This window comes from Anguilla anguilla, chromosome 17, assembly GCF_013347855.1.
Source record: "Anguilla anguilla isolate fAngAng1 chromosome 17, fAngAng1.pri, whole genome shotgun sequence".
Taxonomy (NCBI): Eukaryota; Metazoa; Chordata; class Actinopteri; order Anguilliformes; family Anguillidae; genus Anguilla; species Anguilla anguilla.
In genome coordinates this window covers 32,163,146-32,181,365 of record NC_049217.1, presented here as the reverse complement: position 1 = coordinate 32,181,365, position 18,220 = coordinate 32,163,146, and the positions used below count along the sequence as shown (strand labels likewise).

General features: G+C 47.5%; 1 protein-coding gene across 3 annotated transcripts in view; it reads right to left on the bottom strand.

Moving 5' to 3' along the window:
* Positions 1 to 3,103: 3,103 nt before the first annotated feature.
* igf2bp1 (insulin-like growth factor 2 mRNA binding protein 1) overlaps positions 3,104 to 18,220 on the bottom strand; it is a 56,892-nt gene continuing 41,775 nt past the window's right edge. For 2 of the 3 annotated variants that reach the window (XM_035397327.1, XM_035397329.1), the window contains 12 exons: positions 16,962 to 17,013; positions 13,913 to 13,976; positions 12,243 to 12,530; positions 11,329 to 11,463; positions 10,782 to 10,904; positions 10,557 to 10,692; positions 9,441 to 9,563; positions 7,858 to 7,974; positions 7,014 to 7,088; positions 6,730 to 6,861; positions 5,719 to 5,832; positions 3,104 to 3,354 (listed from right to left, as the gene is read on the bottom strand). In XM_035397327.1, the coding sequence (XP_035253218.1) occupies positions 3,199 to 3,354; positions 5,719 to 5,832; positions 6,730 to 6,861; positions 7,014 to 7,088; positions 7,858 to 7,974; positions 9,441 to 9,563; positions 10,557 to 10,692; positions 10,782 to 10,904; positions 11,329 to 11,463; positions 12,243 to 12,530; positions 13,913 to 13,976; positions 16,962 to 17,013 (1,515 nt within the window). In that variant the 3' untranslated portion in view covers positions 3,104 to 3,198. The remainder of the gene's footprint in view (positions 3,355 to 5,718; positions 5,833 to 6,729; positions 6,862 to 7,013; positions 7,089 to 7,857; positions 7,975 to 9,440; positions 9,564 to 10,556; positions 10,693 to 10,781; positions 10,905 to 11,328; positions 11,464 to 12,242; positions 12,531 to 13,912; positions 13,977 to 16,961; positions 17,014 to 18,220) is intronic. The other variant, XM_035397328.1, reaches the window with a different exon arrangement.

Below are 18,220 nucleotides of genomic sequence, written 5' to 3'. Positions count from 1 at the left end.
TTACAAGCACTACAATAGACTTTTCCCTGTGGATGGTATGCAAGCACACGAAGCGGTCAGCCCAGCCGCGGATGAGATGGTAGAGCGCAGCAGGCCTTAAAAGATGCAGTCTGACAGGGTCACACGGTGGTCTCGTTTTGTCTCGCAATCTTTCCTCATCTTTTCATTTTTATGTTTTTTAACAGTAATTTTAAAAATACAAAACTTTATCATCTTTTTTTAGCTGCTCCTTTACATCTTATGTACAGGTTAAATCTATTTATTTATTCCATTCATTCTTTATTTTTCTCTTTTTTCTTATGTTTTGTAGCTAGTTGCTCCCACTTTAAAAAGTTTTAGAATATCCCCGATTTATTTTTTTTTAAATCATAATAGTAAAAAAATAAAAAAAAGGAAAACCAAGGCCATAGGTTCTCTTTAGACTTTTTCCTGTTTTTTTAACCCGCCCCCCCCTCCCCCAATGTCCCTCACCCACCATTTTAAACATTTATACAAATGAATAAAACACACACACATACACATGCATACACAAGCACGCACGCAAACACACACACACACACACACACACTGCTCTCTGTCTCACTCCCTCTCAGGTACTCAAACACACTCAGACAGAAAGACAGCACATGCGATGGGGATGACAAAGCTGTTAGACTGGCCAATGAGGATTCACATTCACTGTGTGGAATTCCAGGAACCCCACAGGATAACCGAGTGTTTGCCATTGCACACCTGGTGTAATGGATGGGCTAAGTATGTGACATGGGCCCTTAGCATATCCACTGGCTGACTGCAGCGTCCAGCAATGCTCCCCTCAGCCCAATGTGCTGGTTCCTAGTTCAACCCAAAGCACACTTCTACAAGATCCAGAAGCCACTCCAACGATGGTAACAACAATACCCAGAGCCAAATACCACCATGCTCTCAGTTGTTATTAGCATCTAAGTTTTCACTTGGGAGCTAAACTTTGGGGGCATTCTGATCAAAAAAAAAGAAAGAAAGAAAACAAACAAAAAAATACCAAAGCAACAAGACAAAACCTAAAAAAAAGATACTTCTCATTTTTTTCTTAAAAAAATAAAATATTCAAGACTATCAGCTTTATATAAAACACCAGCAAGCGAAAATGAAAGGAACAAATACTGAGGTAACTTCACCCTGAGGTAGGTTTTTTTCTTATTTCTTCCTATATTCTTATCATATTGGTGAAATCTTCCAATCTTTTTCTCATTTTGGGAGCTCACCAGCAGAACGTGTGGAAATTGAGAGAGTGAGAGAAGAAGCTATTCCCATGTGGCTAATGGTCTCCAAACGGACAGTGACTACTCTGTGCTGGGGGAGGACAAGAAAAGCCATGGAGAAAGTGCATCGATGCAGACATTCACGACTTGAAGTCAAGGGACCCTGGTCTGCCGACCATTTAAGGCAAACAACGGGCTTTGTTTTTTGGGTCACACCCATCTCATTAAAACAGTGTGTAATCGCCATAGAAACCTTCTCTTTCTGCCTTGCTGTGAGTCTGGAGCTGGTACATCATCATAAAAATTCAAAGGAAGGACTACAGACGCGTCCTTCCGCTAAACACGTTTGTCATGGTTGAAGTTGTAGCCTGGTGGTACTGAGAGTCCTCAGGTGCTCTTGCACAGGGAGGCACTTCAAGGGGGGGAGAGTCCCTGAAAAAAAATATCCCCCAACTAAAGAAAATGAGGTAAGTTTTAAAAATTTTTTACAGTCTTCCTCACTGAACAAGTTGCTTTAAACAGACAGACAAAAATAACTGAAGATCATCCGATTCCACAGTTGATGGGAGGGGAGATCTCGTAATGCATCTCCTGGGCATGGATGTTGGGTAAAAGCAAAAACCAGGCAGAGGAGGAGTCGAACCCCCCCACTGCACCATAAAATGGGTCATGCTCAAAAACAACAAGGTGATGAAGTCAACGGACCAAAGTCCATTACCTCAGCTCTCTGCCCTGGGGACCAATCAACCAATCAAAGGTCAAAGAAAATGGAAGCCCCGCCCCAGAAGCTCTGTCCCATTCCGACTCCTCCCTACTGGTGCTTGTGGGGCTGACGCATGTGTGTGTGTGTGTGTGTATACACACATAGATACACACAAGTATCTTGGTGGCGGTCAGTCACCAACTATAAAATTTAGTTTCACTCAATTTAGTAATCTTTAGAGCTGGCTCCTGCAACCAGAACAGCGGAGGCAGTTGTGACCGAATTCTCTCGCTGCTCAAACCGTCAGAAATTCCCAAAAATCGTAACCTGTGACAGGGCTGGGGGGGTGGTCAATCCCTCCCGCCCCACAATTTTTGCGGTCTCGGATTGGGGTTGTCCCCCAGCGTCACGAAATGCAGCATTTACTTTCGAATTCACACAATTATATTTACAACATTTAATCTCTCACTCTCTTTCAACTCTTGTTCCCTTTTTCCCCATCCCTCCAGCCTTTTTTAAAGAGGGAGCTCAAGAGCAGCAAGAAGAGCTGTGGCTCCTCCCCTCATCTCTGATAGGTTCGGGCAGGTCACCTGATCTCTGACCTACCCTTGGAAATTGCTTCTCACCCACTCTCTCACCTCTCCCTCACTGCCCTTTACATATAAGTTCTCTGTATTATATATGTATGCGCATATATATATATATATATATATATATATATATATATATATATATGTATATATGTGTCTTTTAAAAAAACCACCCTTGAAATCAAGAGTGACTGGAAATGGCTTCTGATTGGTGGGTTCAGTGATGAAACTGAACCTATCAGAACGTGTTTCAGCGGGAGCTTCCCTAACAGCTGAGAGTCTATGCAATAGACTTTTACAAGGCCGACAATATCCTACAGGCACGAGCAGCTTGTTTTCCAAAGCACTCCAGGGGGCGCTGTACTCTGTATTTCCAGCCAATCACCTCAAAGCTCCACAAGCCCCGCCCCCTCCCTCCATTTCCAGTCACTCTCTGGCCTGTCATCTGGTCTCTGTTTTCTATCGTTTTTGTACCAATTTTTTTTCCTTTTTTAAATTAGTTTTATTTTTTTCACCCTTCTCTCACACAACCACCCCCCCCCCAACACCCACCCCCCCCCCCCCTCTCTGTTTGACATGCATTCCTCCCTGTCTCCCAAAGGGTCTGCGTCTCTCTCTCTCTTCTTCTCCTCCGGCTGCTGTCCGTCCAGAGGGGCCCGGCCCCTCACTTCCTGCGGGCAGGCTGGGGGTCCTGGCCGCCCTGTGGGGCCCCGGGGTCCACTTGGGGCTGTGAGTGGGGTCCTGGGGGCCCACCCACACCCCCTTTCTGCTGCTGCTGTTTGACCTGAGTCAGAATGTCCCGAATCTTCCTCTGCGCCAACTGGAAGGGAGCGAGAGGGCAGAGGGTGAGTCCATCTGTCCATCTGCCCATCCATCACCCATCAACATCCACACATCCATCCATCCATCCATCATCATCCATCTGTCTGTCTGTCTATCCACAATCATCCACCCATCCATCATCACCTATCCATTGATGCATCCATCCTTCCATCCATCCATCCATCATCATCCACACATCCATCCATCCTTCATCATCCACCCATCCATCACTGTTACTTGCTCTGCTGTTTTTAACCAGTTTGAGCCTGTGTCTCTTTCTCTTCTAAAGGAGATTATTGGTCATATGAAACCTTCAGCTTGTCCCACAGATGTTGTCCCCCCTCGCCTTTTTAAAGAAATTTGTGAGACTATTGGTCCAAACATCCAAATAATTATGAACAGCAGCCTCGCTTCAGGTGTTGTACCAGCAAATTTTAAGCATGCAGTAGTGCAACCATTGATCAAAGTTTTTCTGTCAGCCTTGGTGACTCTGTATCCTCCTCAGCGCCTCTCGCTTGTGGAGTCCCTCAGGGATCTATTCTTGGGCCAATCCTTTTTTCCCTTTATATGCTCCCCTTAGGGTCCATTCTCATAAAATATGGCATCTCGTTCCACTCTTATGCAGATGACACTCAAATTTACCTGCCTTTGAAATGGAAAGATGCAAACTCTTTAAAACCATTGTTGGACTGTCACAAGGACATCAAAGCTTGGATGGCCTTAAATTTTTTTTACTTTAATGAGAGTAAAACTGAGGTCCTGATATTTGGACCCAGTGGTGCCTATGATGCCCCTCATATGGACCTGTGTTCCCTGGAACCATATGTAAAACCCACTGTAAAAAATCTGGGTGTGGTAATGGATAGGGATTTTAAATTAGATAAACATATAAACTCAGTGATCAAATCTAGCTTTTTCCAGCTGAGGCTCTTATCTAAGGTCAAGTCCTTTTTATCATTTAGTGATTTTGAAAGGGTTAGACATGCTTTTTTTCAGTTGGTCCAGAATGCTGCAGCTCATCTTTTAACAGGGAAACGCAAGCGAGAGCACATTTCCCCCGTACACGTTCCCTCCCTTCACTGGCTCCCTGTACGTTTTAGGACTGATTTTAAAATTTTGCCTACAAATCATTAAATGGACTAAACGGTAAACGGACTGCATTTATATAGCGCTTTTATCCAAAGCGCTTTACAATTGATGCCTCTCATTCGCCAGAGCAGTTAGGGGTTAGGTATCTTGCTCAAGGACACTTCGACATGCCCAGGGCGGGGTTTCAACCGGCAACCCTCCGACTGCCAGACAATCGGTCTTACCTCCTGAGCTACGTCGCCCGACTAGCTCCAACCTATCTCTCTGACCTTTTACAACCACACGTCCCGTCAAGGTCACTCAGGTCCGCTGACCAGTTGCTTCTGGTTGTCCCAGGATCAAGGTTGAAGCAGAGGGGAGATCGCGCTTTTGCAGTGGTAGCCCCCAAACTCTGGAACGAGTTGCCTCTGCATGTTAGGCTGGCCCCTACACTGCGTGTTTTTAAATCCCGTCTTAAAACACATTTTTATTCCTTGGCTTTTAACACAGTATGAGAGTTGCCCTTCTTTTTCATATTATCTTATTGTTTTTATTATTTTATTGTCCTTTTGTCTTTTAAACTGGTCTCTGTGTTTTTATTGTGTTGTTTTAGGGTTTTGCTATTTCTGATTGTACAGCACTTTGGGTCAGCTGTTGTTGTTTTTAAAGTGCCTTATAAATAAATTTGGATTGGATTGGATCCATCATCATCTATCCATTCATCCTTCCATCCTTCCATCCAACCATCCATCAGTCCATCCATCCATCCATCCTTCCATCATCATCATCCATCCACCAATTTTCTAAACCACTTATTCCTGATCAGAGTTGCAGTGGGGGGGCGGGAGCCTATCCAGTGCAGTGGGCAAGAGGGAGGAATACTCCCTCGACAGGTAACCAGTCCATCGCAGGGCACACACATTATTCACTCACATACTCACACCTATGGGCAATTTAGAGTCTCCAGTTAGCCTAACCTGCATGTCTTCGGACTGTGGGAGGAAACCGGAGTATCCGGAGGAAACCCATGCGGACATGGGGGGAACATGCAAACTCCACACAGAAAGGCCCTCTGGGATTCGAACCCAGGACCTTCTTGCTGTGAGGCGACAGTGCTATCCACTGCACCAGTGTGCCTCCCAAGGGTGAGTCCTGGCAGCCAAAAAACCCGAAAAATATGGCTCAGCACCCATCTGGGACAGCCACCCGCTTGTAATCACAAAGGTCGTGGCGAGTTGCCAATGTGCGGCAGTGGTGGGGTTTCCCAGGCAACAGAGCAGCTAGGTGGTCTCACCTGGCTTGCATAGAAGTGCCCGATGATCTTGACAATGACCTGGTCGTTCTCGTCAGGCGTCTGTTCCCGGGGGACCACAACCTCTGCAGCGGTCAGGTTCTGCAACTCATTCACCTGCAGGAGAGAGGAGGCTGTTCACACCACTCCGATAGTTCTACCTGGTCAGGAACATGCAGTCAGTGCTCTGGACCACAGACCACAGAGACCCTCGACCTTCAAACATATCTGAAATGTCTCCAAGGGTCATTCTATGAAATATGACCAGCACCTGAGCTCTATTTGGTTCCATCAAATAAACTGACAGAGGGTTTAACATCTTGCAGTAGGGCTATCCATGATGGCTTCTACAAGGCAGACCTTTCGGCACTTGAAGCATCCATTTTAGATTTGGCTTTTTCTTGGTCTCCCTGACCTTCTGAGTTGACCTTTTTGAAGGAAATGATCCTTAATGGTGCCGTAAAGTTGATAATTTTCCATTCATTTAACAACAGATCTCAAATTTTTTTTCTGCAGAACTTTTCTGTTGCTTCTGTTCCAAACAATTTCACTCATTTCCTACACAAATAGGACAAAACTTTTGCATTTAATAAGTATTTAATATTAAAGAAAACTGGGACAATGCCGTTCTGGCTGGTATGCATTTTGTTATCCTTATACATCCATTTTCATTCAAGCTAAACTGAAATTGGGAGAAAAAAAACACTACAACAAATGAATGAAAAGCAAAAAGCACTATATGTGGTACAAAAGAAAAACCCTAAAAGTAATGATTGAATAAAGCTTAATCAAACCTAACCCAGTAGCTTAATCAAACCTAACCCAGTAGCCTAACCAAACCTAACCCAGTAGCTTAATCAAACCTAACCCAATAGTGACCAGCTTGAACAGACCAGGCTAACACTTAGTACAGACAGTGAGCTCACACCCACAGCAAGCCCCACCCACAGGGGACCGGTAGACAGTGTGCTCACACCTACGGCAAGCCCCGCCCACAGGTGACTGGCGCCTTACCGTTTTCCCCCCCTTTCCGATGACTCGGCCTGCGGCGGTGGCAGCCACTTTAATGTGCGTTTCCAGCTTCACTTCCTCTTTCGGACCAAAGAAGTTCTCCTCCTTCAGCTTGCCGTAAATCCTGCCCTGTGCCTACAGGGGGCAACCATGAGACAGGATCGGCAAAGACATGAAAAAAACTGTTTATACACAGACCCAACAACACAGTCACACAATCATACACACACTATGGCTATAAGCATACAGAGGGAATGGGGGTGTCAAGCTTGCTTAACGGACCGTACCTTGAACTGGGCCTCAGGGGGTCCGGTCACAATGACCATGCGCATCTTTGAATCGGGCGCCTCGGCAGGAGCGATCTGCATGGGATTCAAAGCACGGTCATTCCACACCACATCATCAATCAACACGACTGAATCACCAATCAACACAACTGAATCACCAATCAACAGGACTGAATCACCAATCAACACGACCGAATCAGCAATCAACACGACTGAATCACCAATCAACACGGCCGAATCAGCAATCAACACGACTGAATCACCAATCAACACGACTGAATCATTGGCTCCTGAATCCGGCAGGCAAACGCACTCAATGCTTTGAGTTACGGCAATTAGCCGCTAATCTGATGCACTCAGTGTACCCGCAGTATGACAAATTCTGAAATTTTCCTGTTATTACTTTTTAATTCTGACAGGGGATCTATAATCCATCGTAATACAAATGACGTTGCAGGAACGGCTACTAAAAAGATCAAATGTAATTGTTTTATCCAAATGGAATGAAACGCAGCTATGATCAGCGCTTTGAGGCGTTACAGCCTGTCCATCGAGGACAGAATAATCAATGATCTAGTAATAATATTTCTACGGTCTGAATTATGTACAGGAGTCAGGCTAAGAGACATGCGTCCAGGTCATTACTTGCATTAGAGTGGGGCATGATATCGCCTTATTAAACCAACTGCTGTCTGGGAGAGAGAGACAGAGAAAACATTTATAGCTGTGTGCATGTGTGTGTGCGTGTATGTGTGCGTGCGAGTGTGTGTGCGCATGCGTGTGTGCGTGCATGTGTGTGTGTGTGCATGAGAGTGTGTGTGTAGCCACCCTTCCCCTTGCTTGCCTTGATGGAGGCTCCAGCGAATCGGCTCAGCTGTTTGATGTGCTGGCCCTTCTTGCCGATGATGGCGCCCACAGCCTGGGCAGGGATGTATACGTGCACAGTCTCCTGCTCCGGCGTCTGTGGGAGGGGCAAACCAGAGCGTTAAAGCAACCCAACACCTGCCACACCAACCCAAAGACCGCTACACCAAACCAACGACTGCAACACCAACACAATGACCGCTACACCAACCCAACGACTACAACACCAACGCAATGACCGCTACACCAACCCAACGCCTGAAACATCAACTCAACGACTGCAACACCAACCCAATGACCGCTACACCAACCCAACGCCTGCAACATCAACCCAACGACTGCAACACCAACCCAATGACCGCTACACCAACCCAACGCCTGCAACATCAACCCAACGACCACTACACCAACCCAATGACTGCTAGGCCAACCCAATGACAGCCAACAGCCATCAGCAGTTGGTTCTCAATCAAAGTCACAGCATTAGATATAGAAGTACTGGTATGGACCTCCACAGTTGTAAGATTAACATACCAGTTCTTCTGCTGTGACTTTGATTGAGAACCAACTGCTGATTGCTGTTGTTCAGTCACGTCATCATGGTCAGGACACTTTTGACCAATCAAATACTTTCACTTCTTTAATGTTTCACAAAACTCAGGGACATAATGGCCGCTGGTGTCATCGTGACTCGACAAGACACAGAAATGACGAAAACTGCCAGAGTCGCAATTCTGCACGCGGTATAAAACCCCACTACGTCAGCTGTGTCAGTGAAAAGCCTTTCAGACACCATGTCCACTGACATCACCTGCATGCATTTCACAGACGTTTAAAAACACTCTTTCCAATCTGTGATTAGCCCTGAATCAGACAATACAAAGCAAAGCAATGCTGCCGTAGCAATGTGGCAAACGTGAACCGATCAACTATTTTTCAGGTAATAAACCTTGATGAACACAAAGGTACTTCTTCACAAAAGAGATTGTCTCCTTCATAAAAGGCAATTAAATAGAAGAGGGGGAGAGTATCAGGGAAAGGTAAGGAAAGACTCACAAAGGGCAGTAAATTTAAGGTCATACCCGGTGAAACTGGATATAGATCTTTTTATTATTTATGTATTTGACAGTTTCCATTTCCAGGAAGAATTACAGTTGCCTCCCTTATTCTCCTGCTGCTTTTTTACTTTTTGATCACTGGCGCCACCTACAGGCAAGGCGATCAAATATACAGTGGAGCTCAGTAAAAGATACGTATATCCTGTGACATATATTTCCAAGTTAAATAGGTGCAACACAATGGGTAGTAGTTATTGGAGTGAGGATATTTATTTTGTAGTTTGTGCCAGCTCAGTACCTGTTTGAAAACCTAAGCTCATATACTCTTTCACATATCAATCCTTTGAAAGCCTACCCATAGGAGTCATTGATTTGAAAAATAACTGGCAGACACACAGCTTTTTTAATAGCACGTTAAAGAAAGGGAGTCATTTTTTAAATAGATTCAGAAAATGCAGAGATTATGAGGACTACAGTTCCCTCCACACTGATAAGGTCAACTTACCCCAAATGAACCATAGGGGGTGCCAGCAGTAGAGTTTCCAGGGGGAGGGGGTGGCATCGCAGAAGATGGCGGGAACAGCCCCAGGGCACCAAGGTTAAGTCCGGGGATCAGGTGGGTCTGTTGCTGGGGATGGAGGAGGGAGGGAGGGGGGTTCCCAGAAAGGATTCAATAAAATGGAAATATAAGTCTGTTAAAATGTACCAGATGCATTAATATTAAGGAAATGTATGCGGAAAAATAGACATTATTCAATGGGAGTTAAACTAGAACCAGTATTTTTAAAATAGTACTAGTATTTCCACTATCCTAACCACCAGTCTGTGGTTAGGATAGTGTGGTTCCCATCCCAATTCCTGGAGATCTACCATCCTGCAGGTTTTCACTCCATCCCTAACAAAGCACACCTCATTCAACAGCTAGAGATCTTGAGCTGCTAATTAGTAGAAGCAGGTGAGCTTTGTTAGGGTTGGAGTGAAAACCTACAGGAAGGTAGATCTCCAGGAACTGAGTTAGGAACCCCTGGTGTACAGGTATCAGTTTCTTGGATGCAGTCAGTGTGTGTGACTGGATCTGTGTGGCTCTCTGCTCATTGACTAAAGCACCATTGGGTTCAATAATTGACTGATTGATTGGTTTGGACTAAAAGGGGATAAACTGGCAAAACAAGGTGGACTGCAGCTCTTCAAGATGAAAATCAGCCTATGAAAGACCAGACAACCTCCAGGCTCGACAGCTAACACTGACCACCTCTCCTCTCCTCCGGTTTGGACAGAGATTTTATGGCCTCTTCTCAGGGACAGCAGGCAGAGACACCGTGATTTCACACACCACAGGATGAAGAGGGAAATGAGGGACTGTGGAGGGTTTCTCCAGATGACACAGCGTGGGGACGCCGGTCCCTTTGCTTATGAGTGAGACGGGGCTAACGCTCATGGCCCAGGGGGCAGGACAAATGCTCATGGCCCAGGGGGCGGGACTAACGCTCATGGCCCAGGGGGCGGGACTAACGCTCATGGCCCAGGGGGCGGGACTCACATTCATGGCCCAGGGGGCGGGACTAACGCTCATGGCCCAGGGGGCGGGACTAACGCTCATGGCCCAGGGGGCGGGACTCACATTCATGGCGGCGACGTCGTTGTCATAGGCCTCGCGCACTTTCTTCATGATCTCTTGCTCGGCCAGGCAGCAGGCCTCGATGGGGCCCTTGACTGTGATGGTCCTCTCTGGGTTGTACAGGGTCAGGTCCTGCAGCCTGCAGGGGGAGGGGGGCAGCGCTAGTTTAGCGGTAGCCTCGCGACACTCACGTACGCATTCCCACACGTTCCCACACGAGGCGCTTACGGCGAGATGGTGATCTTGGTGTCGGTGTCCTGCTCCACCTTCTTCAGGTTGCGCCCCTCCTTGCCGATCAGGCGCCCCACAAAGTTGTTGTGGGCCAGGATCTTCAGGGGGACCTCCTCAGCTCTGAGGAGCAGAAGACATCCTGGGTCAGCCTAAAATATCACAGACCCCACCCCCTCAGCCCCACCCCAGTCCTTCAACCCCACCCCAGCCCCTCAAACCACATGCCATCAATCAACTGCCACTAACACTTTGTGAGAGCGAAACACATACCCACACACATGCACACGCACACTCACGCACGCACACACGGACACGCACGCACACACGGACACACACGTACACACACACATACACGCATACACACACACACACATGCACACACATACACACACATACACACACGCACGCACACAAACACAAACACACACACGCACACACATACACACACGCACACACACACACACACACACACGCACACACACACACACGCACACACACAGGTCAGCGCACCGCTCGCGGTCAGAAGCCCCGCCCCCTCGCTCACGTCTTGGTGTCCTTGGCTTCCTGGTGCATGATGTCCAGGATCATGCGGCAGGCGGCCGAGCAGCCCTCGGGGGTGGAGTGGATGCTGATTGGCTTCTCCGCCGCGCCGGCGTTCTCTTTGCGGTGGACGTCGATCCTGTAAGGGGGGGGGTTGACAACAACATGCACTATTTGTCTGGGTCCCACCTTAGAATTATGAATGTGACTCTTACAGGGCTCTAGACGAGGATGTAGTACAAGTGAGGGCTGATTCTTTCCAGGTTTGCTTTCTTACATGCTCTTATACAAATAAATGTGGCCGTGTCACACACGCACCCAGAGCTCAGGTGGGACAGGCGATTAGTCAAAATCGTCAGTTTCTCTTTCTGATCTCGCTTCCAGTTCTGTGACACATGGGAATATTGAACTGTGGGTCAATGCAGGAGGCCACTTTGAGCGGAACTCTGGTTTTGCATGAACGCACAAGAGCTTCAAAAACAGGCGCGGAGGCCGTCCCTGGTGGTATGATCACACCCTCCACAGCAAGCCTTTTTTACGGCTTTCTCTCCCTCTCTCTACACCTCTCTCTCTGCTCCCAGACGCGGCTCGAAGCTGGCAGCTCAGACCAGCAGGGCGGCGCTGCACAAGTGCTCTAAGCTACTCAGACCTAACCAATCCATTACCAGAAAACATACATGCCAGGATGCAATGACCTAGATATCCGTGCCAGATGTTTGCATTTTACTCCGTATCTGCAATGCCGATGGCAGACTTCCCCCCTCCCCACTAATGACCTTCTCTCATCCTGCTCATGACCCGTCTCACAGATTTTCAAATTAATACCTTGAAAGGAAATAATTAGATGGAAAAAATCAGCTATAATATGTTACACACTTGTCCTGGGTCTGTTTGGGGGTGGGGTGGGGGGGTACTCACTTGCTCTGGGTCTGTTTTGTGATGTTTCGGATGGTGGCCCCCTCCTTGCCGATGATGGCCCCCACATACTGAGTGGGCACCAGCAGGCGCAGGGGGATGTCGGCGTGCTGGTGTTTGGAGGGCCCCCCGGAATTGGGGGAGCCCTGGCGGGGGCCGCGGGACCCATAGCCCGCGCGTCGCCCATTGTCGGGCCCCCGCTGGCCGTCCACCTCGGAGGTCTCATCGGGGATGTAGGACACACGCAGCGCGTTGTTCTCAAACTGGTATCCGTTCAGCTTCTGAATGGCCCTGAGGAAAAAGAGCGGGAAACAGGCTGTGAGTCACATGACCTGGCTGACTGCTCCACTCCCTGTTTAACAGTGTGGAGGGAGTGTGTACCGTGCTCATCAGCGGTAAATAACCCTTTTCCGGGAGATCTACCATCCTGGAGGTTATCATTTCAACCCTATTTTGGGACACCTGATTCTACTAATGAACAGCTCGGCGACATAGCTCAGGAGGTAAGACCGATTGTCTGGCAGTCGGAGGGTTGCCGGTTCAAACCCCGCCCTGGGCGTGTTGAAGTGTCCTTGAGCAATACACCTAACCCCTAACTGCTCTGGCGAATGAGAGGCATCAATTGTAAAGCGCTTTGGATAAAAGCGCTATATAAATGCAGTCCATTTACCAACAGCTCAACAAAGATCTCTAGCTGTTGAGTGAGGTGTGCTTTGTTAGGGTTGGAGTGAAAATCTACAGGATGGTAGATCTCTAGCTGTTGAATGAGGTGTGCTTTGTTAAGGTTGGAGTAAAAACCTCCAGTGTGGTAGGTCTCCAGGAACAAGGTGGGTTACCAATAATGTACATGTCCTGTTAATACCTCTATATAAGTCAATGAACTGGAACTGTACCAAAAGCAAGTTTGGGCCATTCTGTGAAAAATAACTACATTAGAGCATATAGATTTAGTATGGCCCTAAGATTTCAGTATATATAATCATTCAGGTTATGGAAAAAGTGACAGATACTCAGGTACAGTTCATACACTGAAAGATACATTTTTAGGCATCAAGGAACACAAATTTGTTTTGTTTATTCTTTCAGATGGTGTAGCTGTGTCTCCTACTCCAGTCAGTGGTATATTGCCAGTAGACCATTTTTTTTTTTAACATGGGAATGCCCCTAACCTTTATCTAAAATGCAATACATTTCACACTATATTTGCCAAAACAGAATGAATGCACCTAATAATACCCTATAATAAATGCTGAACAGCATGCTACTTTGCAGAATCATTCATTTAGTGACAAGAGCCTGCAGTATCACTGGGCAGCCACTAGAGGTCAGTAACGTGCCGTCATGTGCGATGGAGAGGAAAAAAGTCCGTTTTATCAACTCGCTCAAGGTGCACGCGCCGAAGTGCAACCAGAGCAATAATCACACTGATCATTATCCCCGTCAAAGTAAGCTATTTACCGGGAGATCACCGCCCTTCTCGGCAGTGAAAACGCACCACCAGCATAACCATTGATGATAAACGCGCTTAAAGGAGAGGTTTCAGTGCGGAAGGCCGTTGGCGGACTTCAGTCAGGAGGCGCTAGCTGGAGATGTGGCAAGAGGAATTCAAGAACTTTATAGTCATTGTGCAAGCACAACAAAATTTTAAGAGGAAGGGGAAAAAGGTCACTCACTGTCTGGCCTGTTCCCGTGTTCCATATGTGACATTGACCACCGCAGTCTCGCTTTCAGTGTTCACTGTGAGAGAGAGACAGAGAGAGAGAGGGAGAGGAGGGATGGAGGAGAGAGAGAGAGAGAGAGAGAGAGGAAGAGAGAGAGAGGGGGGAGAGGAGAGAGGAGAGAGAGGAGGGAGGGAGGAGAGAGAGAGGAAGAGAGAGAGGGGAGAGGAGAGAGAAGGAGAGAGAGAGAGAGGAGGGAGGAGAGAGAGGGAGGGAGAGGAGAGAGAGAGAGAGAGAGAGAGAGGAGGGGAGTGATGAAGAGTAAAAAGAGGGGGGGGGGGAAATCTGGTGAGGAGTTATGACATTTACACCGGGTCTGGGTCTAGTTACCGTGGTTACCAACCAACACTTAAAGTGGGACCCAGCAATGACCCCACTGGGTCAAAATCAATCTGGGTAAGGGTGTTAAATACACGCAGAGCCCGTTAGGAGGGGTACAGGAGGAGGGGGCTGACTGTGTGTACTGATTACAGAGCATGTGCGACTGTAAACAAGTTCCCCTTTAGCCAGAGGCTGTCCAAACGAAAAGTCTGTTTTCAAAACCATCCCCCACCCCCAAAATCACCCCCCATAGAGGTGCTTTCCCGCAGGTTAAGCAACACTGCAGCCATTTGGTTACTCAGGAGGCTGACGTACCATCATTCACAAAGTTGCTAACCAGCCTCTGGAGGCAGTTTGACAGGAGTGTCAAAGCTGTGGCTAACGCTGCGCTAGCATTCGCCACCATTCTAACCATAAGGTTTACACTAACAAACAAGGGCTGGAGGCTGTAAAGCGCACGTACATTACAGATGACCAGCCTTTCAGTTCAGCCTGCACTGCACTGCTGCCATGAGGTACTACAGAGGTAAGGGAACCGGGTTCGTAAATCGAAGGCTGAGGGTTCGATTCCTAGCTTAGCTTGTACGCTTGAGCAAAGGACTGAACGTGAAATTCTTGAGTAAAATATCTATGGGGCGACGTAGCTCAGGAGGTAAGACCGATTGTCTGGCAGTCGGAGGGTTGCCGGTTCAAACCCCGCCCTGGGCATGTCGAAGTGTCCTTGAGCAAGACACCTAACCCCTAACTGCTCTGGCGAATGAGAGGCATCAATTGTAAAGCGCTTTGGATAAAAGCGCTATATAAATGCAGTCCATTTACCATTTACCATCTAGCTGTATAAACTAATCAACACAATTATTCCTAAAAATGTCACCTGAGAACCTACCAAATGGCCCTGTGTCATGCACTGAAACCGTATGTGAATTATTTAAACATACGGGGGATTTCACAGAAGGGTTCTCCTCACCACTCCCCCATTTCTCTTCCTTCCTGCTCACTTGACAATATCGTTCATGCTCTTTCCACTGCCCCCCCGACCCCCCCATCTGAGGCCGGACCTGATGTGGCCACCGTGTTTTTCACACGTCAGTAACTTTTCACAGCCTCAACTGGTTCACTTAACATTTGGCAGAAATCTGGCAGCAAGTGTGGGTGTGCGTGAGCTACCTGTCATGTCTATCAGTCCATCCACTGCAAATGGTGAAAAATGTATTTATTTCTTTCTTTCTTTTTTGCATGGCCTTCCACACGATTGATTGATTGATTGGGCTCAAACTTCAGTATTTATTGTTCAGAGTCCAGACGTGCACAAGACACCTTTCTTCACCGCCAGTTTTAAGCCATAACCATTCTGCGGTTGAGAACTTTAAGGCTGCCGTCATCCTCTGGTTTAGCATTTTAAATTGCGTGCGTATTCGCTAGAAGCTACTGCTGCACGCGAGCATCAGAAGCAGAGTGTGGTCCAGGGACCTGGAGCTAGCATTCTCTACCCAGAATTCCCATGTGCACTGCTGTGAAATTCTACACCTTGACCAAAAAATTTGATGTGGAGTTAAGTATGGAGAAAGGGCGATATTTCGATATCGAGTCGCTTAAGTCCATCCCTGCACCACCCCACCCAGCACCCACACACCACAGAAAGGGCCCCCCCCGCAGGCACAAGCGGACACTTCATCAGACTCCATTATGTAACTGAAACAGCTGGGCCTTCAGAAACGGTGCCTCCCAGGTGATAATCTTAAGAGTCACCTTTCCATTTTCTGCTGATCACACACAAAGACTCACAGGTGAGCTCCTTCCCGGGTCCGATTAATGACCCCTGGACCACCACTGAGGGGAAGGAACAGGCAAGGAGACTGACCCCAGTGCTCCAAACGGACTTGGTCACCACCCCCGCCCCCACCCCCGGCCGCAGGCTCACTCTTGGTATCACCTACAGCCCAAACCACTCCTGTGTATGCCTAAGGCTCTTTGACTCATCACCAGCTAAGCAGCAGTTTAACCTGATCCAAGCAATTAGCTTAATGGACTTAGAGGTCACATTTGGCTGTTGGTCAAAAAATAAGTCTTAAACCCAGAGCAATGAACTTCTGCCGAAGCAGTACAGCAGTGAAGCTGTGAGACTGAAAGGAGGGGCTATATAGAGCCAGGTGGACTATCGCTGATCCACCCTCTTCCGCCTCACTCAACCACATCTCATGCTGGGCTGACTCTGTTTGAGGATTCGCTCATAAATAGTACTGCTGATTTTCAGATTGAACAATCTGAAGGCACATTAACATGAAGGGAGAAGCCCATCTCAACCACGCACAAGTGTAGCATACACCTGGGGGATTCATGACCGCCATTTTGCAAAAGATGACTGAAAACACAGCAAACAAGGGAAGGAACCGCCAGCCCTGAATACTGTCCCAAATTCTATTATCTTTTACTTCCCCCCAATTACATGCTGTTGCCTGACTGGCCAGTTAGGGGACATTAAGAGCAATTAAGAAATTTAGAGCAAGGATTTGTTTTTCCGCTACTAGACAATGTTTACTGGTAATGGAGGTTAACTATTGTGGTCTTTTCTTCCTGTGCAGTTCTGAGGATGCCTTCTTTGAAACTTGAAAGCATCCAGTACCTGAGGAAAGAGAAACATTCCCATGGACCGTTAGGTAAGCGGAAGAGAACACAATCTCACCTTGTTCACAGTTCTCCACTGTTCCATACTGAGCCAGAAGACCATCAAGCACCTGGGGAACAAACAGATATACCTGTACAGACCAACACACACAGACTCTGTAATGTCCAGAAAAATGGACATGCACCGAAAAGAGCAGGTAGCCAGATAATGGGTAGATAATAGATTCTCCTTAATTTAGACTTTATTGAGTGCCCACTTGTTAAATGTTGCATTAAGATGGATAGTTAAACCGATTGATTTATAAAATGTGCACTATACATAGTCTGTATAATGCATAATGCATAACATAATAGCAGTATAAATCACATGAATCTGGGCGTCCGGGTTTGATTACTGACACAGTGGCCATTGTGACTCACTCCAGGGCACTTAGAACTGCAGAGAGAGGGCAGGATATGTGGGGGGCACGGGGGGTGGGTGGGGGGGGCACGGGGGGGGAAACACACACACACACGCACACACATACATACACACACACACGCACACACGCACACACGCACACACATAGGCACACATGCACACACACACATACATATATACATAGACACACACACACACACACACACACACACACACACACACACACACACGCACACACACACACGCACACACACACACACGCACACACACACACACACGCACACACATAGGCACACATGCACACACACACATACATATATACATAGACACACACACGCACACACATACATACACACACACACGCACACACACACACACACATACATACACACACATACACACACACACACGTGCACACACTGGGCAGTGAACCACTCAGTCAGCAGGAATATTCCCTTTTTCTGACAGAAGCCAAGAGGGCGGCGGTGAGATCTGTGGATTTCCCCCTTCCTCATTTCACATCATACTAACGCCCTCCCCCCGCCCACCCTCCCCCAACCCCCCAACCCAAAACCCACCGTCACCTGACACTAACCCCCCCCAACCCAAAACCCACCGTCACCTGATACTAACACCCCCCCCCCCAACCCAAAACCCACCGTCACCTGACAGTGCATCTCCTTACTCAACACTTTCAGGAAAAATGCAGGGAAATAACACATATAAATTAGCAATCACGATACCACAGCTCCCATAAACAGTGAAACAGTTGTTTGAGCCGAACAGTATCGCAAAAAAGTTATTTTCTCCTCCGACATGGCCACTGGAAACACAGCCGTTTGAGCCCAGTTCTGCCCTTTTTCATTACAGGGAAGAGCTGCTGTCACTGACCCATA